Here is a 25828-nt window from a genome sequence, read left to right on the forward strand (position 1 = left end):
CCACATATAAGTGGAACGGTGCAGTTCAAACCTGTCTTGTTCAGGATCAAGTGTAATCAAATCTAAAAGAGCCTGGTTTCTGTAGGACAAATGAAGCCAAAGGCAAGTGCCAGTGCCCATTCTGGCTACGGGCGATGTGCAGATAATACCTCGAGCCATTCAGTGGCACCAACAGCTCCGAAGTCCCCAGCACTCCAGCTGGCAAAGACAATGCTTCTGCTGGGTTTAAAGCCACCTGAAAGATAGCAACAAATTAGTTTTATCTTGGGAAAAGTTATAGGTAGGCAACTGACTTAAGATGAAATCAGAAATTTCTAATTCAAGACAGCAGATTCAAAAATATTTTTCCCTTTTGAGGCCCCAGGTGAAAGAACAAAAAGAATAAAAATAAAATTTAAAGGTCATCTACAAAGAAAGGAGAAGAGAACATTTGCAGGTAAGATTTCAAATACGTGGTAGGGACCAGTTTTCATAGGAAGTCACTTTTGTTTCAACTCCATTCTTTGAGTCCCTTAAGTTCTACACCAAGAGATATTTGAAATCCCAGGGTAATTACAATGTGTGTCTGAAAAGAATCTGCATAGAAGGCAGTCACTGAAAACACTGGGTTATTTTACAAACAACTGTTATGAAACAGAATAAATATTTACAGATTTAAAAATAATTTTAATGTTTATTTATTTTTGAGAGAGAGAGAGCGTGCGCAGAGGAAGGGCACAGAGAAAGGGAGACACAGAGTCTGAAGCAGGCTCCAGGCTCTGAGCTGTCAGCACAGAGCCTAATGCAGGGCTCGAACCCACAAACTGTGAGATCATAACCTGAGCTGAAGTCAGATGCTGAACCGACTGAGCCACCCAGGCACCCCAAATATTTACAGACTTAAGTGTTAAAAAAGTTTTCAGAGAAATTACATTAATGATAGCTCCCCTCCTCCCCTCCCCCTTTCTGGGTAGCACTTTTCTGTTTTATGTACTTATGCATAAAAGTTAATGAGCACTGCAATTTACCCCATGGCACCAAGATTCAAGAATATGATAGGGTTTTACATGTTGTGTGGGTGTGTGTAGATGAGTGGCAAGTACCAAGGGAGAAAGGCTTGAAAGTGTTTATGTATTTTAAATATATAAAAACATATCCAGTATCATATCCATAAATACAACACATCAGGTTACATATTATAATTTTAAAACAAAATTACAGAAACTAGTATAGAAGTCTGCCACTGCTTGCTTTAAAATAGATTCCTTAAGGACCATGGTAGATTTGCCATATCATTCTGAATATGTCAAAATAAGAACTAGGATCCAGTACAACACTTTTTGAGTGTCTCAATGAAGCTGATTCTCAGTGCAAAGAAGACACTGCATGGAAAGCTGTTGATCTGCTTTTGTACTTAAAACTCAAGAGTCCAGCACAAGTGAACCACGATAATATGGGCAAAAGTGAGAAAGCATATAATATTTAGAACTATATAGAGCAAATAGATATTCAAGTTCTCAAAACTGTACTCTACCTTTTAAGACCATATCAGAGAGTATCCGTGCAAGTTCCAAGAGAAGAGCTGTTCCTACGCTAGATTTTGCAGCTCCAGGACCCCAGGCATCCCTCTGAGCCCCTACTACAACATAGCGATCTTCAAAAAAAAAAGAAGAAGAAGAAAGAAAAATTATACAGTGTTTAAACTGTTTTTAATATTGAACTTTGAACTCTAGCATAAGGATGTTCATAAGAAGGGTAAAAATGCAATATATGCATTAAGGATAAGAGAACCTTACTTCATAGCTGACTTAAGACTCCAGAAATTAAAAATTCACATGACAATACTAATCTCTTTTTCCTTGTTAGTATTGCTACTTTTTCCACATTACCCAATAAGTTTACTTATCGACTACTAATTTGTACTACTTAATTGTTTAAGAAGCAACCGAAGTCCAAGGGCTTTCCTCATTAAATGATAGGACTGTTAGATTCTACTTGAATAGACAGACTGCATATTCCAAGGATCAATAAACCACTCCTACCTGCCTACTCATTATGTGTTGTTTACAGCTTTTTTCATGCTTCAACATCAGAGTTAAGTACATAGCTGCAATAGAGACTGTATATCCTGTAAAATGTTTATTATCCGCCCCCTTAAGAAGTAGTTTGCTTACTGATGATCTATTCAATAACTTAAAAGAGATTCTCTAGTCATAACGGTCAGTTTTTGACCAGTTAATTTCCTAAGGCCTTATTACCTCCCAATAAAACTGACAACTTAAACAGTTCCCTGTAGGACAGACCAGAGTACTCCATAAAACCAAACCAAAGCCAGCCGTCCTGCACTCTCTCTTCTGGCTACATTCTTTGGACCAGGAAAACAGAAACAAACTCAAAACAAAAGGGGGAAAAAAACAACCAAGGGTCTTTACCAGGTTCTTCAAAACCTTTAATAACGCCAAACATGTTAAAAATTCTCATCTCTTTCAGCACATTGTTCACAGTGAGCTTCACATTCCAGTTTGGTGAGGTTTCCAGCCTGCAGGAGGAATCTGTTTCCCAAGCAGAAGGACAGTCTCCTTCCATATATCTAGAAGTGGAAAACAGACATGAGAGTTCTGAGTTATTACGACTTCCCTCAGGTTTAACAATTCAGTCTTCCTTACTGTCCAGCGCAGTTTTTGGCTAAGAGGACATATAAAGAAAACGTATACAGGGGAGCTGGGACGGCTCAGTCAGTTAGGTGTCTGACTTCAGCTCAGGTCATGATCTCACAGTTTGTGGGTTCAAGCCCCGCATCAGGCTCTGTGCTGACAGGTCAGAGCCTGGAGCCTGCTTCAGATTCTGTGTCTTCCTCTCTCTCTGCCCCTCCCCTAATCGCACTCTCTCTCTCAAAAATAAATAAACATTATTAAAAAATATATATATACAAAATTTACTCCTTGGTGGCTAAATATTTGTGTCTTATTCTGATCTGTAGGCAATCATTTGAAAATCCTCAATTACCTCCGAGTTTTAAACAATGGTTTAAAAAAATTTCTCTACCTATCCTCATGTGAAATGTGCCTTTCTGCCAGAGACACAGTGATCATTTACATTTGAAGTAGATACCAAGATGGACTCAGAATGAAGTTTTTACATAAAAGCCCAAGAGTATATCCCGTGTTTCCTCACTCTCTAACTAGTATACATTTTCATCGTAATTATAAAAGAAGATTTTCATGCTGCTGATAGATATCTTCCCATCTAATTCCTCATGTTACCCAAACAATGACTGCTCTGTTTACATAAATGTCAAAACACTATTACCCCACATCACACAAGGATAAGACAGGAAGCTGGCTTCACAGGTTAGGGAAGACTTGTAAGTAGTGGTTAAGAATGATCTGGTTCAAAGTTTGGTATATGTCAATAAAAATCGCCATTTTTAAAATGCCTCACGGGGCGCCTGGGTGGCTCACTGGGTTAAGAGTCCACCTCTTGATCTCTGCCCAGGTCATGATCTCATCGTTCATGGGATCGAGCCCCAAGTTGGCCTCTGCGCTAACAGCAAGGAGCCCACTTGGGAATCTCTCTCTCCCTCTCTCTCTGCCCCTCCCCCCGACATGAGCACTACTTTCTAAATAAACAAATAAACTTTAAAAAATGCTCATAAATAGCATGGTTAATAGTCACATGGTGTTACACATGTCCTTACATGTAGATGCTCTTCATTTGAAATCAGTCATCCTATAAGTAGAATATATTTTAGCTATCTAATTAAGTGAAAGAAACATGATCAGTGATTTTGAGTACCTTGTTCTACATCATACACCAAATAAATGCTCACCTAAGTGTCTGAGACTAGATCTACATTCTCTACCAATACCAGGTGGGAAATAAATCTAGATCAAGATAAAAACTAATGACATGTACTCTAATCAGACAGGGTTCTATTTTTAAAGATGGATACTAACAGATTAGGGAGGATACCCAGGGCTAATAATGACTGTGAAGCATCTAGAAACTGTCATGAACACTGAAGATAGATATTCCATCATAGACAAGAAAACTTGAATTGTTGTTGCTAAGAAGAAGAAAATTTAGAACTAATGCATATTACAGGGAATAAGATTTCAGTTCAACATGAATTCTAAAAGATCTTTTCCAATACCTGAATGGGTTGCCAAGGGCAACAAAGTGCTTTACCTCAGAAGTCCTCAAGCAGAAGCTGTGCCAGGAATAGTACACAAGGAATTCGCTGGGTAAACTGAACAAGGACTCACTGAGTTTATAAATCCAATGTCTAATTATTAATATCACTTTATGGAGGAACAAATTCATGTTTATACAGAGGTAAGAACTAGCCACCCCACGAGATGCCACATATGGAAAACTATAGCCAAGTATCAAAAATGTTATCAAATCAGGGCACCTCTTAAGCATCTGACTCTTGATTTTGGCTCAGGTCATGATCTCACACATAGGGGTCTGTGCTGACAGGTTGGAGCCTGCTTGGGATTCTCTATCTCTCCCTCCCTCTCTGCCCCTCCCCTGCTCGTGCACATTCTCTCTCAAAAACAAAATTACTTGAAAACAATTAAAAAATTAATGTTATCAAATTAACTTGAACAGATTATTATTCCTTTCTACTCATAAAACCAGTTTTCAAATAAGACAATTTTCAAGTACGAACTTACCTAAACAACTTTTCTGCAGCGGCTCTGGAGATTGTTTGGACAGGTATATTGGGCAATCCTGATGACTGAGATGGTGGAAACTGAGTGTGATTGAAAGAAGGGAATCCAGGTGTATACGGGTCCCCTGTTCCCAGATGAGCCTAGTGAGCAAAGGAGTAATGTGCTCTGTCAGACAGTTACTCAAGAAATCCTTACAAGATTAAAATTCAGCATGAGGGTATAGCAACTCAAAGCGTGAAGGTCTGAGTGGCTCTAAAATATGTGACTCGTTTTTACAGGGCAATGGCATATGCCAAAGCTCGATTCAAGACACTGTTGAAAAGGTAATGTTAGCAGTAACAACTCGGTCTCAGAGTCCCATAATCCACTTCTTGTTACTGCTAAGACCCTCCCAGGAAAAAAAAAGGAGTATTTAATAAGGAAGGCAAGTTATACATCTACTAATGCAGATGGAATTCAGCAACAATTTGTAGAACCCAAAAACTCATTTATGTAGGAAAAACTCACATGTCCAAAGAATGGAGTCTCTGCATTAACAATGGGAAATTTAGCCCGGTCCATGTATATCAAGACACCAATTGCATTGAAGTTTTCAGCATTTGCAACCTAAAGAAAAACATGTGAAGGTCAGAAAATGAAGACGGAATCACAAAGTTAGAAGACTACACTTTGGGCTTTATGCTAAACCACAACAGGTTACAGAGCACTGCACTGAAACTCCCAAATGTTGCAAATAGCTCACATGTTGAGAAAAAATATTTCCTGTAACTAACTCATTATTAAGAGAGTTTCAAAGATAAGAGAAACAATAAAAACCCATCTTTTAGTATGTTCCATTCTAGGCACTTTTCTAGGTCTGACTTTTAATTTTCTTTTTCAAAAACCATGGTTTATAACTGAATTCTATATATACATAAAATGTGGTTATCTAAAGCACCTTAATTTAACAATAACAATTCTGGATAACAACAGACTATTGTTATTTTAAATTTAAACTGCTTTCACTTAAGCATTTCTGGGTACTTCACTTTCACTAAAAGACAATGACTACAGAATACTCCAAGTGGCTATGCCATAGTTCTGGAAGTATCCTATGGTTTAGATCATTGGAACTTATTAGATTTGTTGAATACTTAAATAAATTCAAGTTTAGAGGTGTCTGGGTGGGTTAATTAAGCATCCAACGTCGGCTCAGGTCACGATCTCCCAGTCTGTGAGTTCGAGCTCTGCATCAAGCTCTGTGCTGACAGCTCAGACCTGGAGCCTGCTTCTGGTTCTGTGTCTCCCTCGCTTCCTGCCCCTCCCCCACTCAAGCTCCCTCGCTCGCACGTGCTCTCTCTCAAAAATAAACATTAAGAAATAAATAAGTAAATAAAAAATATATTCAAGCATATTATTAGGTAAATAGTTTAAGACTGATGGTTTCCAGAATGTGAAAAAAAGATAATATCGCGTAAAAGAAGAATAGTATGATACCAGTGTTATTTAATAACTTATACTCACCTTTTCAGCAAAAGTGATTTTCCCTGCTCTCACAATCACTAAAGATCCATTCACAGGAGACTTTAAATTCTCAAAGTCTTTCTTAGTGCCAAAATTAGCGTGGACCAGTCTACCCTAGAATAAAGACATTAGATTTAATGAACATTATGGTATTAGAACAGCCACAGAGTCTGAGACAGGATGGCTAGAGATCAAACCAATAGAGAAAACAGAGACAATAAAAGGAAGCCAAAGCCTAAAAGGATATAAGAGAATTCTAGTCAAACTAGTCAGTTATCAGGAGTGAATCAAGACTTCTGGCCTCCTATAGTCACGTCTTGCATCATCATCTCTTGACATTTAATCTCTTTTACATTGTTTCCAATGTTTTGGGAGGAGGTAAAGGTTAACAGGATATGGAAAAACAAAGAGACATATACCAACATAAATACTGTAGGCAAGCCTGGCTGCACCAAACACAAACGTTCTTAACACTTGAATGCTGGGTAATTGAGGGCATACATAGAAAAAGGTCTTAACTGAAAGTTCTGATTAGAAATCTGTATGAAAATTGTTAAATACTGTCTATTACAATAAAGTGCCTTGAATAGATCAATTTTTAGATGTTTATAAAAGCTTATGTCTTATAATATTCCTAAACTATTAATACGGCTATAAACTAACACTGACAACCAAATAATCTAAATATAGAAAGCTTGCAGGTGAACTAAAACCCTCAATGTTTCTGACAGAAAAAATACCTCCAAACCCCTAGGTTGTAGGTAGTCAGGGAAAGTCATATAGCACAGGCAAAACTTCATCTGGCTTGAAGGGCACCCAGTAGACAGATCCCTGACATACACTTGTTTTTTAACCTGGAAACTCTAGACAGATCTATCTAGCTGTTTTTTAAATTTCTGCAGTAGTTTGGCCATATTTGCCTAAATTAAAGATTCAAGCTAAGACTGTACTCCAGTCAAGATGGTTACTTGTATCTGTCCCCATATAAGGTGGAATCCTGATACACACATTCATTCAGCCAACATCACCACGTGTCAGGCACTGTCCAAGGCTCTACGACACAGCAGTAAGGAAGCCAACTCCTAGCCCTGCATGTAGCTTTCATTCTAGTGTGGAAACAAATGAGGAATGTCAGGGGTATAAGTACCAATAAGAAAAATAAAGCAGATAAAGGAAAGTGATTGAAGGAAGGCCACTTTTAACAAGCTAATCAAGGAAGACCTCCCAAGGAGATTAACACTGGAAAAAAGACTTGCACAAAAGGAGGGGCAGGCCATACTGGTATTCAGGGGAAGACTGGGCCCGCAGAAGGAAAAGGGAGTTTTACAGAACTTGAGGTAGAAGCATGCCTGCATCTGAGTGTTATAGAACACTGGCGAGGCTGGAGTGGCCGGAGCAGATTGGAAGAGGAAGAGAGCAGTAGGATTGCTCAGGCAGGGCCCCGTTGTCCTGGAAGAAGACTGAGGATTTTACTTTCACTGTGGCACAGGACGGCTGAGAACAAGAATATCTCATGGTCAGTTACATTTTACAAATAAATTTATACCAAAATCCCTAAGAAACGTAACAATAATGAGATTCTGAGCTCCTCAACAGGGAAGACCATCTCATGCACCCTTTTGCCTTACTTACAGTAACTGTCGCTGCCTTACTATACGCCACGTAGCCCTCTGGATTCTCCACCTGGTATACAATGCCACTGTCCGTGCCCGTTATGGTCACTGAGTTTGAAGCACTGGCAAAAAACATTAAGTTAAAATGAAGCTGAAGCTAAGGACAGCCTTGGGGAAAAATGGCTTTAATACATTTAGCATTTGATTGAATTCTTTGTTCTGAAAGTCTTTGCTGTATTAACATACCTAAAAATAGCTACTCTATAAAATAAGTTTACCATCTTTCAACATACCTGCCTTTGACTTGAACCTTAACAAAATGTTCATCATGCCAGGCTTTGCTAAGTTGAAGTTCACGGAATTTATTCTCAATGAAAAAAGCAAGGCTTTCATCTTTTTGAGATCCAGCCTCACGAGGGATGTATGAATCTTCATTCAGCCGCCTAGTGGAAAAAAAGTCACTGTTAAATGAACTAAAATTTAATTTAAAATAAACAATGAGCTCAAATCTCAAGAAAATTGTTTTAAAAGCATAACTCAATACTATTCATCATAGCTAAGATAAACTAACTATGACCCCAAATTTCTGGGGTCTTGACTAAAGACAAACTTAGAAGAAGAAAAAATTCTGCCCAATATCTAAAGGAATTTATCACTTTAGCTTGTGAAAACCTCTTTATCCAATGTATAGTACTCTCTCAAGAGCCCCATCTTAATACATAGATTTGCTTAGGGTAATCTTAGGGGAAATGAGTACGTTTTAAGCAAAATCAAAGTGTTACTGTTGGTGAACTCAAGATATACAGCTTTAATTTTCACCTTTGAAGCAAAACTACTCCTTGTTCTGATCTCCTATGTCTCACTGTAAATATATACATCATATTAGTTATTTGATTTTTGTTTGGTAGACTACACTCTCACATTATCCATAATGCCTGGTATACGATATACACAAAAGTATTCATTAGATGAAGTAAAAATGCCAACATTCTTCATCTAAGACTAAGAGAATCACTGTACTACTGAATCTCTACAGGAAGCCAGCAAACAGGTAAACGATGAGTGCATTCTTTACACAGGGTTATGTATGTGTCTAGGGAACACCTTCAAAATCGAAGGACAGAAGGCTTAAGGACACTTCTAAGGGTATATATGGATTAATGAGAACCAGAAGAAATCACAGAATACTAGAGACATGACTGTCTCTATATCAAGTCAGGCAGTCAAGCTAGTCCTGATCTAAAGGATAAAAAAGGCCACTGCTGCCCTTGCTGACGGCAGCAAAGCTCGGTGTGACTTCCAAGGGGTTGAGATGAAATGCAAAGCAAAGAAAGTGTGACAGCAGGCAACAAGCTATAAAGAACCAGATGACAAAAAAGATCAAAGACCTCTGATTTTTTTTTTAAAGAAAAAGGAGTGTCCTCACAAAAGTTCTTTTTCCCCATCCAACCGTTTGAATTCTTTACCCGCCAGCGAAACCTGGGAAGTCTCCCCTACTGTAAGACGTCTGTCCTCCAGACTGTCATGTTTGTTTTGTTGCACTGCTTTGAGTAATCAGATAATTAGTATTTGTTAGGGATGGAGATCAAAATTGTGAAGTAGCCCAAGCTTACTTGATGGCACTGGCGAAGTCTGTGCTACTCAGTTTCTCAGACAGCATTGTTTTGAGGTCCGACCAAAATAAGCGAGGTATTTCAGGAAAGTACTCTTCTGCTTCTGGGGGTTCAGTTCCCCCCATCCCCAGGGACTCTGTTCCTGCGGGTCTCACACATTCAGATTCTGGTTCTACACGTTTACAATAGCCCAAGTAGCCAATCATAAATCCTAAGGATAAAAAGTTTCAGAGCTGACAATATATTCCTATAGGAACTGTTATATTTGCAGCTAAGCCTTGAAAATAGTGGTTTTAATCAAATTGTAAGCAGTTTGGAAGTAAAAAATGAATTTCAGTTTTTTATATTTTAAACCATTAAATCTAATAAATCATACAGTTGACTCTTGAACAATGCAGGGGTTCAGGGTGTATACCCTCAACACAGTAGAAAATCTGCATATATCTCTTGACTCTAAAAACATAACTATTAATAACCTACTGTTGACTGGAAGCCTTATGGTAACATAAAGAGTTGATTAACCCATATTTCATATATTATATATGTTATGTCCCATATTCTTACAATAATACCTATCTTTTTCTTATCTTTTTCAGTATTTCTAGACTACATGGTTGGTCTGTCAAGTTTTTTAAATTGCCATAAATCTCAAAAAACTTTTCCAATACATTTATTGAGGAGCACCTGGGTGGCCCAATAGGTCAAGCATCCAACTCTTGGTTTCAGCTCAGGTCATGATCTCATGGTTCGTGGGTTCCAGCCCTGCATCGGGCTCTGCGCTGGCAGTGGAAAGCCTGCTTGGGATTCTCTCACCTCTCACTGCCCTGCCCCCACTCACTCTTGCTCTCTCAAAATAAATTAGTCCATGTTGTTCAAGAGTCAACTTATAATAACCTTTTTTTAAATACCTGCCTTTTAATTTAATTAATTAATTAATTAACTTATTTAAGTAATCTCTATATACCCAACCTGGGGCTTGAACTCTTGACCCCAAGATCAAGAGTCACATGCTCTACTGACTGAGCCAGCAAGGCGTCCATCAATAGTTACCTTTTTAAAATATAAGTAACTTTTCTTCCCAGAAGCCTTCCTTGAATACTTAGGCCAAATTTCTATGCTACAGACATCCTGTGTGTATTTCTAGTATAACATTTGCACCTTACAATGAAATGATTCATATGCCTCTCTTCTCCCACCAGGCCAAACTCAAAGGCAGGCATAGAATCTTAGTCATCATTGTATTCCTGGTGCCTAGCATAATGGCACATAAAAAGGTACGAAATAAATGTGTGCTTGGCTGAATTAACAGATTTCCTAGAGTTGTTCACGAGGAACATTTAAGTTTTCAATAGCCACTCTTACCAATCAAGAAAAAGAGGATTACAGCAATAGTCCCGTAGCAGATAAATCCATTACATCTTCTTGGTTTTGTGACGCTGGCATGATTACCCCTCACGTTATTGTCAACATTTTCTTCTTCATCTGCAGCCAGCTTCATCTCCACATGACTGCTGTCACCATCTACTTGCCGAGCCAGACTAAACCGGGTATAGGACAACGGTTCTCCACCAAACTGAGATTTGAAAAGAAGAGAAAGCATCATGAAAGAGAAGGGAAGAGGAACATTTACAAAAAGTTTGGTTAGGTACTATACTTAGTATTGGGCCATTACTATGACTTGCTACATATTCTTAACGAGAAAGAAGTTCCTCTTTCAAAGCAACATTCTTCCTGAGGCCCAGTTCTGTCACTAGCAGATGGGCTAGATCACACCCAGGCCTGGTTCATCCGATTCAGCCTTTCCATTCAGAGTTTCTGTTACGCAGGTCTACCAACATACGTGTAAGTTTTGATCAGCTTTTTTTAGTTCATCTTATCAGTTTGGCTGTTCCCCTCCTACCACATCCGAAGCACCCTGTAAGTTCTTACAAGGTTTCCCATAGTTAACGCCACTCAAGACTGAATATACCTCTGTTTTGGGGGAGCAGTTACACCTCAAAACCACCACTTCAACATAAACAAATATTTTATGATAGCTTTGAATATGATTCCATGCTTATTGGGTGAGAGTCATTCTATATTTCATATTCTCACAAACTGGTGACAAGGAATAATAAAACTTAAAATATCTTACCAAGGTAGAGAATGCTGATCTGGCTTGATCCATCATTCTGAGCTGCCACACAGAAGAGCCTAGTATTAAAACAGAAATTTAATATGAAATAGATACCACTGTGCCAGTTATAAGGGGTCTTCATTACCATGCTAAATTATTATGTATCAAATTTACTCTTAAATATATTATCACCTTCCCAGAAAGGGTCTTTAACAAAGACATTTAGTTCATAGGAAAAGCAAATTTAATATAATCCTTGATTAGATCCTGAATTGAGGAGGGGTGGGGTGCAGAAAACTACAAAGGATATTATTGGGAAAAATAAGAAATCTGAATACAGACTATATACACTGGATAATAGTATTGTATAATGTTAGATTTGGAGAGTATGATGATTTATTCTGTTTTTGGAGACGAATGCCCTTATTCTTAGGAGATTAGTGCTGAGGAATTTAAGAATTTAGTATTGGGGCACCTGGCTAGCTCTGCTGGAAGAGCATGTAATGTGACTCTTGCTCTCAGGGTCGTGAGTTCAAGGCATATGTTGGGTATAGAGATTACTTAAAAAAAAAAAAAAAAGAATGAAGTCTTCTAAGACCTAGAACTTACTTTCAAATAGCTCAGTTTAAAAGAGCATATAAGAGAGGCACCTAGGGGTACCTGGGTGGTTCAGTCAGGTAAGCATCCCACTCTGGATTTCATGAGGTTGAGCCCCACACTGGGTTCTGCACTGATGATGCAAGACTGCTTGGGATTCTCTCTCTCTGTCCCTCCTCTGCTTACTTTCTCTCAAAATAAATTAAAAATAAATTAATTAATTTAAAAGTGTGTAAGAAATAAAGCAAATGTGGCAACTATTAACAATTGATGAATCAGAATAAAGGGTGAATGGATATAAACCGTAGTATTATTTCAAGGTCTCCTACCATGGTTCTACCTACCATGGTAGGTAAATTTAAGTAACTGAATTTAGTAGTCAAAGGGCCAAATACAAAAGACAGGAGACTAGTACCTGAAGAAAAAAAAAAAAAACCTAAAGTAGAATTAAGTTAAGACTGGTCATACTAAAAAAAAAACAAAAAAAAAAACCCAGTAATAAATCATCTCCAATATAAAAGGAGAGAAAACCTGATCCTTTTGATTAAATGAACAGCTCTTACAAATGATTTGATAGATCTTTGAAGCACAAAGATAGACAAAAGTAAGACACAGTATGCGGTTTTACAAAGAGGCCAACCATCTGAGATGTGAAGTGTCTTGTTCAAGGCTGAAAACTGATAATCCAATGGGTTGCTGGATTATAAAAATTATGTTCTCATCTCCAGAAATTTAAGAAATTAATATTAACCTTTGAGTCACTATGTTGTGTAACCTAAAACTATATAGTATATATCAACTATCCATAAATTAAATAAATTTAAAAATAAATAAATGACAACCATTTTATTATTTTTTTAAGATTAAAGGGGCGCCTGGGTGGCTCAGTTGGTTAAGCCTCCGACTTCGGCTCAGGTCAGATCTCATGTTCGTGGGTTCGAGCCCCGTATCAGGCTCTGTGCTGACAGCTAGCTCAGAGCCTGGAGCCTGCTTCCGGTTCTGTGTCTCCTCCTCTCTCTGCCCCTCCCCCTTTCATGCTCTGTCTCTCTCTGTATCAAAAATAAATAAAACAAAAACAAAAACAATTTTAAAAAAAAGATTAAAAAAATTTTTTTGTATTTGAGAGAAAAAAATGGGGGACAGAGGGAAGAGAGAGAATCCCAAGCAGGCTCCAAGCTCAGCACAGAGACACAGGCCTTAATCCCTTGACCCTGGGATCAAGGCCTGAGCTGAGATCAAGAGTTGGACACTCAACTGACTGAGCTATCTATCCAGACACTGCTAAAAGACTTTTTTATCTTCAAGTAATCGCTACACCCAACATGGGGCTTGAACTTACAACCCAGAGATCAAGAGTCACATACTCTGGGGCACCTGGGTGGCTCAGTTAGTTGAAGGTCCAACTTCAGCTCAGGTCATGATCTCATGGGTCATGGATTCAAGCCCCGCATCAGGCTCTGTACTAACAGCTCAGAGCCTGGAGCCTGCTTCAGATTCTGTGTCTCCTTCTCTCTCTGTCCCTCTCCTACTCTTGCTTCTTTCTTTCTCTCTCTCAAAAATAAACATTAAAATAATAATAATAATAATAATAATAAATAAAAGTATTTAAAAAAAAAAAAGAGTCACATGCTCTACCAACTGAGCTAGCCAGGCACCCTGACACCCATTTTTAAAGTAAAAAAACACTCTGTAACCAACAGAATCCTATGTTAAGTTAAAGCACTGGTATTAAGTGAAATCAGGATTTTCTGCATCAGGATTTTAGTGCATCTAGATGTTTTAAAGTGTTTTATATTGAGATATATAAAATGGTCATTTATTTCATACTATTTTAAGGCTTTTCCTACACTACAAGTACACTTGCAGAGCATTTAACATCCACATGTCACGAAGCAAACTGAGATACAGGCAGATTATAAAATAAAAGATGTTGTGTAAACTGACATTAGAAAAGTCTCCCATCAAAACCTATTAACAACAACAAAAATTTAAGCCCCAAGCTTTAAGACCAGAGCCAAGAAGCAAGATCATATTCTTAGAAGCACAGTCTCATGCCCTCCTATCTGGTACAAAAAGCTTATCACTATCACCCGCACCAGAACCCGACAAACCCAATCACTAGACCCAGAACTAGAAGACCCCACCCTGAACCAATTTTAATCACCCTTTTCTAAGAAAAACCAGTTTACAACTTTAATGCTGATCTAAACCAGCCATTCCTCAAGGTTTCTAGTTTTAAATTAATTTTGAGACTAAAGTGACACTTTTAAATAATCTAAATAAAAGATTAAAATAAATGATGATGAGATTGAGTGGACTGCAATTCTGCATAAACAGATATTAATAGAACATGTAATTATGATTTTGTATAATTAAAATCTAAGTGCAGTTTTTACTGAGAACACCAGTATGTTATTTCTATTTCAATATCCAGACACAAAATGAAGACTGTAACATAAAGGAAATAAGTCAGAGGAAAAAAATTGTGACTCAGGCAATTCCCATTTTAACTTCATAATTTAACCCCTCATCTGTGAAGAACACCATAGTTCCAGGGTATCTACAAAAGTTATTCCTTAAGTCTTATATATAACAAGTTTGAGTCACTCTTTCAATATCACCTCATACAAAATAAAGCTCTGTATTTAAAAGAACCCCTTACTCAATTTTCTTCCAACTGAAATCACTCTAGTTTATGTGCTCTAGAAGCTTGGGAGAAACTTTTCATACCAGTTATAATCACTGTCTATACACAGTTCTGTTTATCGTTACTTAGTTCTGTTAAAAGACGGCATCTAAAAGCCAAACATCTTTTATTATAGCTTATTTCAAGCGGTCACTACCATTGCTGATAATCCACAACAAGAGACAAACCAAACACCACCTGGATTTTTGTACACATTAGCGCCTCGTAGATCTCTGGTGCTCTCAATGATAACTCGAAAACCTATTCAGTTTCTCATATTAATAATGGAAATTAGAGTAAGCAAAACAGAGCTGCCTATGTTTGGAACATGAAATGGAAGGAGTATCTGAAATGTCATCTAATTGAGCCACGGGACAGAAGACAGGAGGCAGGCAGAGGCACAAGCCAGACTACCGTCCTCAACTTCTTTATAATTCAGATCATCTTATTCCTACTATCTAAAATGTGGCATTAATTTCTATTTAATTTTTTTAATACAGTAATTACCTTGAGGTCTTAAGCTATTTTGGGGTGTCTCAAAACCAGGAGTCTACACACAATACACACAGCTAAGGGTGGGGGGATCATCGCACCAAAATACACTGTCACCTATGTGTGACATACCCAAAGCTGCTACTCCATTTTACCTGAAATAAGAATAAGCCACTTGTTTATTATTGACAAGCCTACTTCCATTTAGAAAATGGGCCAAAGTTTCAAGTCCTTGGAGCTCACATGAAACAAAGTTCCTCTACCTGCTTTTGAGGCTCTCTGTTCTTGAGAGCGTCACTACCGAATAAGTGCTGCCCTTTACTTTCTCCGAAATGAGAGAATCCAGCCCCACCCCTACTAACATCCTTCCTTTGTTCTACTCCTTTCTTCCGGACGCAGCTCAGGGAACATCTTTATGAAGCCCTCTCTGATTGATTTCCCTACCCTGTACCTGATATGGAATTTAGAAAGAGTAATTAACAAAGAATAAAGATCTCTTTTATCTCTTAACAGTATGGAGACACGCTTAAATGCATGTAAAATTCATTTCTCATATGATTTGGAAACTACATAAAAAAGAATACAATGAAAACCTTGGGCTTGGAATTGTCTCCCACCCCTGCTACTACTCTGGTTTATTCTGGAATCATGGGGCAAAGCATGGATAGTGGGGAGATTTTTAAAAGTAGAAAAACTTTAGGGGCGCCTGGGTGGCTCAGTCAGTTACGCATCCAACTCTTGATTTTGGCTCAGGTTCTGACCTTATGGCTCATGAGTTTTAGCCCTGCATCAGGCTCTGTGGTGACAGCATGGAGACTACTTGGGATTCTCTCACTCTCCCCGACCCCTGTTCACTGTCTTTCTATTAATTAATTAATTAAACAACCTTAAAAAAAAAAAGGTAGAAAAACTTTCAAGGTTACTTGGTGGGGCTCCAAGAACTTAAGCAATTGGTTATGGATACTCGTTTTGCAAAGTGTCTCCCTATGCATCTGCAGGAGAAATGAAAAGCTTACATGACCTTACAAAACTTCTGCAGGGCCCCCAGGGCACATATAATTGTGTTTATCCAAGATGACTTGTAAAGGGATGATCAAGGTCTTTCCTAGCTTATTTAAGGGTCTAAAATGAAAAGGGCATGGAGAAAAACAAGTAGAATCTTCATTTCTATTCAACTTGCTGTAAAAAGATTGTCCAAGTAAAGAGGTCAGAACCACTTGAAGTTGCTGCAGTCTACCTGTACAGTGCTCATCTGAGACTGCAGACTAATGGCACATACAGAGAAGTAGTCCAGGGGCGCCTGGGTGGCTCAGTCAGTTAAGCATCCAACTTTGGCTCAGGTCATGATCTCATGGTTCATGGGTTCGAGCCCCGTGTGGGGCTCTGTGCTGACAGCTCAGAGCCTGGAGCCTGCTTCAGATTCTGTGACTCCCTCTCTCTCTGCCCTTCCCCTACTCACTCTCTGTCTCTCAAAATAAAACTAAAGACATAAAAAATTTTAAATTAAAAATAAAGAGAAAGGGGTCCAAAAGGCCTCAGAGGATTATGTTTAACTAGCTTTCATTATTGTCTAATTCAGGTTCCTTCTGGCACCTTGCTCCACTATAGATAAGTACATTATCAGAGGCAAATAACTGCCACAACTTAGGGCAGAGTTAGCAGAGTGTCTCTACCCAACAGCCTTCAGTACAGGCTAAGTTCACAACCATGACTTCACAAAAACATTCCACATTCCATCAAAGAAAAGTTAAAGGGTGCTATGGCGTATGTAGATTTTTGGAAAATATTTCGTATCAATGATAAAACTTTTAAAATTCTAGTTCTTATGAGGTATTATTAAGTTTATGATAATCCAAAACAGAAAAGCCAAGAAGTACTTTAAATAGTCTGAACTTGAATTTTGCGTTAGACAACTTCTGGAAATCACCTTAAATGTAAGTAAGGTCAAACTCTCCAGCTCAGAGACAACTGAATCAGCATCTAGTATTCCAACTCCTACCTAAGCCTGGAATAAAGGTATCAGGTATCCACATACTTTTATAAGAAGACAACTATTTCTTACTTCAATTCTTTCACCCCACCCCCCAAAAAAGGAAGAAAGCAGAAGCAAGTAAGTTCTCTCCTTTACCCAAGGTCGCTACAAGCAGAGGAGAAAACGTTAACCAAAAAGAGTCAAATCACAAAAATATTATTTTCTTCCCCCATCACTAAAACAGTGACACAATGGGCGTCTAAGGCCTTTGTCAATATAGCAAGCCCTTTAACCATATTACTAATTTCCTGAAAGGGAAAGCCAATTCCAATCTAAATAGCTTTTACTTAGCCTCTAGACCGTAGCTTTCACAAAGTAGAAGTCTTATTCCTACATCTCCCATTTTATAGCAAGGAGGCCCTAGCAATCAGAATATTCTTCGAGTCAGCACCTGCGACATTCAAGCAGCTTCTGCCTAGGGAAAATTGAGAACACACACACAAAGCCAACGACATCGTTGAAAGATCAGGTTGTACCAGAGTTCAAACGCACGGCTTACAGAAGCTCACATCAAATTCCGAGGGCACACTCGTAACCGAGTGGAGAGCGGCTCTGTCTCTCTGAGCAGTGAGACAAGGACCAGGGTAGGCCCCGACAGAGCGTAGGGCTACAAGCTCAAGGTCACCCGCGCACCCCGACAGCAGTTCCTTGGGGCAACTTCCCGGAGCAGCCACGTGCTCAAGTCTACGCTGCGGCAGCGTGGCTCGAACTCCCGCGCCTGCGGCCTTTGACTTTCCCACGAGGTCCCGTATCTTTTAAGGACGAGCTAGTGAGGGCAAGGGATCCGGGTGGCCTAAGGAACGCCCGGAACCAGAATGGCGGGGCGCAGAGCGACAGCGGGGTACCCCTCGTCTTGCCGTCAGTGCCTTAACGGAGAAACCATTCGCCGCCCCGCGGGCGAGACGAGGAGGGCGCAGAATGGCAGAGAAGGACAGCTCTTCTCCACACAGCGGCTCCACCTCGCTGCACCTGCAGCCCGCTCCGGGCGCCGCGGCGGCCCGGCCCCCCCAGCACCGCACGCGGGCCCCGCTCCATCCCGCCCCCTCCTCCCGAACGCGCCGCTAGCCTCCCCGCGCCCCCTGCGGCTCCCGGATGCTGCTGGACAGCGCCGGGGGGGCTCGCATCGGAGACCGCTCGCACTCGCCCTGCAGGCTAAGGGGAAATCAGGAGGGTCTGCGAGATTCTAGCATCCGCGCGTCACTCACACAGTCTCCCCCTCCGGCCGCTACCGCCCAAGCCGCTACAGGCCGAAGCAGAGGCTCTGTGGGGGATGACGCCCCCAACCGGCTGTTTATAGCTTGGCCCCGCCCTCTTCCAACCTCCCCCAACCCCGGCTTTGCGTCACTTCCTGCCTCACGTACACCCAGAGGTGCCCTGAGAATGGACTGCCCCGGGCGTACCGTGCGCACGCACTGGGACAAGGACGCTCCGCGAGTGTGCGGGGAAGGGCGGGGGAGGGCGGAGAAGGGCGAGGGAGGGCGGGGAGGGGCGTGGTCGGAGGGAAAAGGCGCCAAGACTGCAGGTGGCGGGAGGAGCTGTGGAATCCGCACTGACTTCCTCCTTGCCTCCTTCCGCTGCGGTCGCGGCCGCAGCCTTGATACCCGGAGTCCTCCCTCTAACCTTGACCGGCTTCCAGGCCTTACAGTACAAAGGGTCATAGTGTTGGCGTTTACTTTTACATGCTGGACACTTAAACTGAAATAATTTCTTAAAGTGTATATCCTAGTTGGAATATTAGGTAGCCACTAAAGCTTTACTGTGAGTGTATATTTTGCAGCGTCAGAAATACTTTGGATAAGCAATAAGGGAAAAGAATTAAAAGCAAAATGCAAGTTTGTATTTAGGATATGTAAAAAAATGCATGTGAACCAAGACGGGGACAGTGCTTTGTATAATGTTTAATGCATGAGGGAATAGGAGAAAAAAGTTATTAGAGACAGAGTTGTAGTTGAACTTTCATGTTCATTGCCATTATTGTTATTATAGGGTTGTGCAATACCTAACAAAATAGAATTCTTGTCACTTTTTAAACTCCAACAATGACATCCTCTCCCCGCCTCTAGTCGGTGGCGTGCAAGTAAGGAGATTAGACAAGTTTACAAACCGCTACAAAGCGAGAAAACGAGCTGGGCCATAAAAGAGTTACAGATAAAGTGCTTTCGAGGTCCGCGCCCTGAGGGACTGAGGGACGCAGAACAGTCCTTTAAAATGTAAATCTGTTTCCTGGCTTCGGGCCGGCGTTTCCCCCTATTCTACCTTAAATTTCAGTAAGTAACACAAGGTTGCGCACCACCACCCCTTACCTTTGCCTCCGTTCTTTAAAATCTCGCCCCAGGGAGGAGTATTTTTAAATCTTATAAGCAGGAACATGGCTGCATCTTAGTGAATCGACGCAGGAAAAAGTGAAATCCTGGAATAGGATGGATAGGGATTAGCTGTGGAGGGGCCGCCTTGAAATTCAGACAATGGGTAGGCTGGGTCTCTTTCTCCCTTTCCTGGTCCTGTGGGATCTTAAAAAACAAACAAGGCTAGAATCGAGGTGAAAATCTTACAACCATATGGAGCAATCGCTAAGGAGACCAAGGTCAGGAGGAATCTACAAAAATCCAAATTAAAAAAGTATACATTCACTGGTACAGCAACTGTGGAAAACAGTTTGGAGGTTCCTCAAAAAATTAAAAATAGAACTACCCTGGGGCCCATTAATGGCACTACTGGTGGTTACCAAAACGATACACACAAAAAAATTAAAAAATTCAAAGGGATAAATGCACCTCTATGTTTATATAGCCAAACTATGGAAGCAGTCCAAATGTCCATCCTTAGATGAATGGATAAAGAAGATGTGGTGTACAGATAAAATGGAAGATTACTCAGCCAAAAAAAAAAAAATCATAAAATCTTGCCATTTGTAACAACATGGATAGAGCTAGGGATGGTAATGCTAAGCGAAATAAGTCAGAGAAAGACAAATACCATCTAATCTCACTCATATGTGGAATTTAAAAAATAAATGAAAGAAAAAAAAAAGACAAACCATGAAACAGACTCTTAACTATAGAGATGCTGACCAGAGGGGAGGTAGAGGGGGGGATGGGAGAAATAGGGACTGAGAATTTAAAAAGTACACTTAACAAAATGAAAAAAAAATTTTTTTAAAGGTAACATGAAAAAAATTTTAGTCACTAAAATGAAACAACCAAGAGGACACTACTTTAAGGAGTATGTCAGGGGCGCTTGGGTGGCTCAGTCGGTTAAGCATCAGACTTCCGCTCAGGTCATGATCTCACAGTTGACAAGGTCGAGCCCCTGCTCTGCCTCTGTCTCAAAAATAAATAAACATTAAAAGAGTATGTCAATGATTTTTCTATTTAAATTTTCCCCTGGGGGAAAAGGCTAGAAATGGGAAAGTTCTAAGCAACTATTACTTAAGAAAAGGAAAGTTGTCTTTAATTGCTTTCAATACTCTGATTACAGAAGAAAAAGATGACTCATAGTTGATAATGGCTGGGAAGAAAAGATAATTAGTTGCCATCATTATTAACATTTACTGTAGAAGTGTTGCCTGTCTGGCAGACTCATAAGCAGATATAAAACAAATCTAGACCTCTGAAAAGACAGGGAACACAGAAGACAACTGGGGAAACAGAATTTATACTTAAATGACAGATAACAAGGATGCAAATGTTAAATACAAGCAAAAATAAAACAAGCTGGGGTATATGACAGCCAAATGTCCAGATCTGAAAAGATACATAAGGCTTTGATGTGTCCACTAGGACATACCTATAGTTCTCTAAATCCTGCTCCAAACTATACACCTTTTTAGATTCTAGTTAATCTTTCCGCTTCACTGTTTTTAATAACCTATTTTAATAGATATGTACAATTGCATGTAGACATATTCTCCTCTCTAACTTAGGCCCAAATGCAGCAAAAGGGAACTTTGGCTGCTTGTCCGTAAGATCAAAGTCAAAACATACATCTCTTACCTTAGTTATAGACCAGGAACGTAGAAAGAGGGGGGAAGGTGAGTAGAGGAGGGGGAAAGGCATTATAAATCCAAACGTATAAGAGGATGCAAATTGGAGGTGTGAGGTTCTGAGTTTTAGTACTTTGTTCCTTACATTTAAAAACATGAATCTTCTTGGGGCATCTGGTGGCTGAGTCAGTTGAGTGTTGGACTTTGGCTCAGGTCATGATCTCACAGCTTGTGAACTCAAGCCCGGCATCAGGCTCGCTGCTATCAGCGCACAGCCTGCTTTGGATCCTGTGTCCCCCTAGCTCTTTGCCCCTCCCCTCACTCTCTCTCAAAAATTAATTTAATTAATCTGTTTATGCTATGTATATTTTATCACAATTTTAAAACACATTAATATGGCAACTCAGTAATAGAGAATCCAAAACCATTTGCTCTTTCTGGGGTCATACCTATGGTCCAAATGCTATATGGGGTCTTTTATGGTCAAAATTTTTAAAAATATTTTGAGATTAGTTTGTTTTATTTATTTTTTTTATTTTAGAGAGAGAGAAAGTGGGAGAGAGGGGCAGAGGGGGGAGAGGGGCAGAGCGAAAGAGAATCTTAAGCAGGCTCCATGCTCAGTGCAGAGTCCAATGTGGGGTCCATCCTACGACCCTAGGATCATGACCTGAGCCAAAATTAGGAGGCAGACACCCAACCGACTGAGCCACCCAGGTGTCCCAGGATCAAATATTTTTGATGGCACTGAATGGTAAAACATCTATTTTATTACACAACTCCGTACGTATGTGTGTGTATATGTTTGTGTGTGTGTGTGTGTGTGTGTGTGTATCACATGAAAAAAGTTTCATGAAATAACAGCTTTGCTATGTGCCAAAACACTCTGGAGTTTTCCATTTAATTTTTAAAATGTTGATTTCAACGAATTAAATTGATTTCTCCATGGGCTGTGACCTGTGTTTGAAAACCACGGTGGGAGGCCATCTCCTGTCTCAGAGCACAAGTCTTGTCAGCGAACAGGACAAATGACTTGTTCAAAGTTAAATTTCAACTCCCAAGGTTTCTCCCTGTTACTTTGCCCACTGTTTCAACTTTCTACCACCCTACACTTCCGCAAATATTGATTGAGGTTTTATGAGTTAGAAAACACCGATAAAGTATTTTCAAATGCTTCCATACCCTGACACACACTTTGGCCAATCACAGCAGAGCTCTGTCTGTCACACAGTAGGTGCTCACAGCACCCCCCACAGACGCCAAACCTAACCCACATTTAGCCCCGACCACATGTCCTATTTGACAAACTGTATCCATTTTCTTTACCTTGGAATCCTAAACCTAGGGCAATTACTTTAGGACCAGAATCATAAAAATGTGGAGCTCGGCACGTTGGAACAGGATGCATTCCAGAGAATGGAGGTGGATTATCAGCTCACATGTTTGAGTTCGTACTATTTTCCATCTTATTTTGCATTTTTTGTCTTTAAAAATGTACTTGGGAACCTTCAGTTTCCTGCCGTAATTCTGCTGACTAAATTGTTTTTTGTTTTCCCTGAACTAAAAGGAAGCTTACCCAGGAGAACATATATCAAGAGCAATATCCAGGTTACTGTGGAAGAGTCTGCTCCTATTTTATAGCAAGTGGCAAAAGTTACTCAGGGAAAGAACAACTCATAATAATTAAGAATTAAGAATAATTAATTTTTAAATTGATCATAAGGGTATTTATGCCAATTAGCCAGTGGTCTCAGCTGGAGTTTTGAGCAAGATACGAGGTTCTATTTAGGTTCATCTAGGTGAAATAGAACTTCGAGTTTGGATGGAACTTCAACTCCTGTACCATTCCCGGCCTATAATAGATGTTTGATAAATGTATGTTGAATTCATTGAACAAAATCTCTCTGCTGCTATCAAGTGATTACCTAGCTTCTCCTTAACCTTTCCAATGAGAGCAAATCTGTCACTTCCCAAAGCAGAGAGCTTTGTATAGTTCAGACAGAAAGGTTTTACTTGTTTTAAACTGAATTCTCGCTCCCTCTGTTATACATTTGATATTGCTTGATGATTGCTCTCATGTCCACAGCTGTCTTCTCTTCTTCAGATTAAATATCCTAATCCCTTCCAAAGACTAACACAGAACACAATTCCGCATCTCCCCTACCCAATGGTCACTTCTAGAAGCATAGTTTGACCAATCTAGTTGGAACAGGGTCATGTTCCTCTGTCCTAGAGGCTACAGCCTTTACAAATGCCATCTGTCTGCCACCCCGTTCACTACCTTACCAATCATTGCCCACTGTCAACTCATTTTGGCCTTTCAACAGGGTTTAATGGGAACGAGATTGGCCACTGGAGCAGAGAGACCGGAGTTGAAAATCTAGTTTTGCCATGTACTAGCTAGTTGTATGAGCAGCCCATATTTCTCTGGTTCCCATGGAGAATGTGATATCCAGATATTGCTGCAGTCTGCTACACTGTACACAGGCTGTCTGCCCCAGGTTATCACCAGCCTAGTCAGCTCATGATGGAAAAGAGTGTAGCCTGCTTGGCTCAGAGCGTCCTCGCCATCAGCACCGAACGACAACAGGACAATAACATCTAAGATTTACTGAGCATCTACTGGGTGCTGGGAACACTTCTAATCCTCTTACTGTATTAGAATTAGTTCATGTGATCCTCATAACAATCCTTGAAAATAACAATTAACATTATCCCCGGTTTCCAGGTATAAAAACTGGCATTCTACAGAAGTTAAAGAATTTGGCCCAGGTCATATGGCTAACAAGTGGTGATAAGCAGAATTCAAACCTAGCAATCTAGCTTCCAAACCCAGCCCTAAACAACTCCACTCTACTATCTCTTTACGAACCTAATCATGACACAGCTGACTGTATACATACAGTTTTCTCACCCCACACAGAATCTTTACTAAAGAGTTTCAGAACTGTCCAAGTAGGACAATTTGAGAAGATTCAGTATTTGGGGGTGGGGGAGGATCCATTTATTTTTCGTTTCAGCTTTAATTGCATTTCAAAATTTAGATTAGTATTCATATTGAGAAGGAAATCTCAGATAATTCTAAACACAAGATTTTGTAGTATAACTGATGCTCCGGAAATCTGGGTACATGTTTAACAGAATCATGGTGCGTTCGTATTTGTCCTTGCAAGATCCCGATCTCCTTAAATTCTCCCAATGTATGCTACCTTTGTAAGGAGAGTTATTGAATTAAAAGAATCATATTAACTTTGCTGCCAAAATATCAGCACATCTGTTTAGTGTTTCTTATTTTCATCTTCCTCCTTTGGACATCTGTGCTTTGCAATTCTTTCACTCCTCCTGTTGGAGTTTCTCTTCCTCCATGGTGGACATCTGGCATCTTAAACAATAACACTTCTGATAAGCCATATGCCATGTGGCCAAACATTGCCTAAATTGAAGATTTTTTTTAAAAAAATAGCTGAAAAGAGGTCTTTGAAAGAACACTGTGACGTGCTTGTTGGCTGCTGACCTGAGCAGGGAAAATGAACCCATGTGTCAAGAAGACACTTGCAAGCAGATGATTCAACCTAACTCCCAAGTCAGCAAATCCAGTGTTCGGGAAAAATACCATATCATCAGAAACTTTTTGGTTTCTTCAGCTTAATATAGACAAATAGACAAGTGTTCCCTTGGTTTGGAAAATGATCCTGCCAAAACTTTTATTTCTCATACATGGAAATGTGGTCAAGGAGACAACTTCTTGGTAGTTACATCTGTGAGGGCTGGCCTGGCTGCCCCCATTCATCTCACACAGTCTCTTAAATGGTATGGAAGCTGCGTCCCAGCGCCAGGGTCCCAGAGCTACTAACATTCCCTGAGCCCAGATCCCATCCAGGTGCTGGGCGGGGTGCTTCTACTGTGTCTGGGTATCTTAGCCTCCCACGGATCCTGTGAAATGGGCACCATGCCCATTTTTATAGGCGAACAAGTGGGAGTGCAAAGAATACAAAACAATTGCCTTCAAGTGCCACAACTTTTAAATGGCACAGCCGAGCTTCAGATCTTTGAGATCTCTTCTATCTGAAAACCACCTTTCACTACACCTTAAGTCGTAATATTGAAATAGTGTCCAAGAGGCAGATGGTGGAAGGTCTGTGCCTAGAGTAGTAACTTCTCCAGCCTGGACTTTATAACCATACTCATCTTAGGAATGTCTGAGTCCAGTTTGTAATTGAATTTGACGTTACTGGCACAAAATAAAAGACCCTAAAATATAAAGACAAGCTCACTAGGTGTAGCGTGCCTGGAGTAACAGTCTCTCAGAATGTTTCCCAGAAGTAACCTATGCTAGAGTGAGATTTAGAATTTGCTTAACTGTTGACATGAAGGTCCACAGCCCACAGCCAGGTAAACAGAAAGCAGCCAAGCTAAAACGTAGTCATGATAATCCACCTTTAAACTTCATAAGATTACTGCTTCTGAGACTGGATTAAAACAGAGAAGCATCTGAAGGGACCCACTGGCTTTGTGTAATAAAGTCCAACACAGAACTCA

At 40.0% G+C, this 25828-nt stretch overlaps 1 protein-coding gene across 3 annotated transcripts in view; it reads right to left on the reverse strand.

The window, feature by feature from the left end:
* The window catches only part of TFRC (transferrin receptor), a 74037-nt gene that overhangs the window by 10414 nt on the left and 37795 nt on the right, over positions 1 to 25828 (reverse strand). The window contains exons 1-12 of one of the 3 annotated variants that reach the window (XM_029939519.1): positions 18518 to 18605; positions 11522 to 11580; positions 10750 to 10960; positions 9388 to 9598; positions 8068 to 8217; positions 7794 to 7896; positions 6162 to 6275; positions 5166 to 5264; positions 4659 to 4798; positions 2412 to 2569; positions 1514 to 1633; positions 150 to 235 (exon numbers count right to left, since the gene is read on the reverse strand). In XM_029939519.1, the coding sequence (XP_029795379.1) occupies positions 150 to 235; positions 1514 to 1633; positions 2412 to 2569; positions 4659 to 4798; positions 5166 to 5264; positions 6162 to 6275; positions 7794 to 7896; positions 8068 to 8217; positions 9388 to 9598; positions 10750 to 10960; positions 11522 to 11557 (1428 nt within the window). In that variant the 5' untranslated portion in view covers positions 11558 to 11580; positions 18518 to 18605. Of the gene's footprint in view, positions 1 to 149; positions 236 to 1513; positions 1634 to 2411; positions 2570 to 4658; positions 4799 to 5165; positions 5265 to 6161; positions 6276 to 7793; positions 7897 to 8067; positions 8218 to 9387; positions 9599 to 10749; positions 10961 to 11521; positions 11581 to 17809; positions 17831 to 18517; positions 18606 to 25828 lie in introns of those variants that run through there. The other 2 variants (XM_029939521.1, XM_029939520.1) reach the window with 2 other exon arrangements.

The sequence above is a fragment of the Suricata suricatta genome, chromosome 5 (genome assembly GCF_006229205.1).
Source record: "Suricata suricatta isolate VVHF042 chromosome 5, meerkat_22Aug2017_6uvM2_HiC, whole genome shotgun sequence".
NCBI lineage: Eukaryota > Metazoa > Chordata > Mammalia > Carnivora > Herpestidae > Suricata > Suricata suricatta.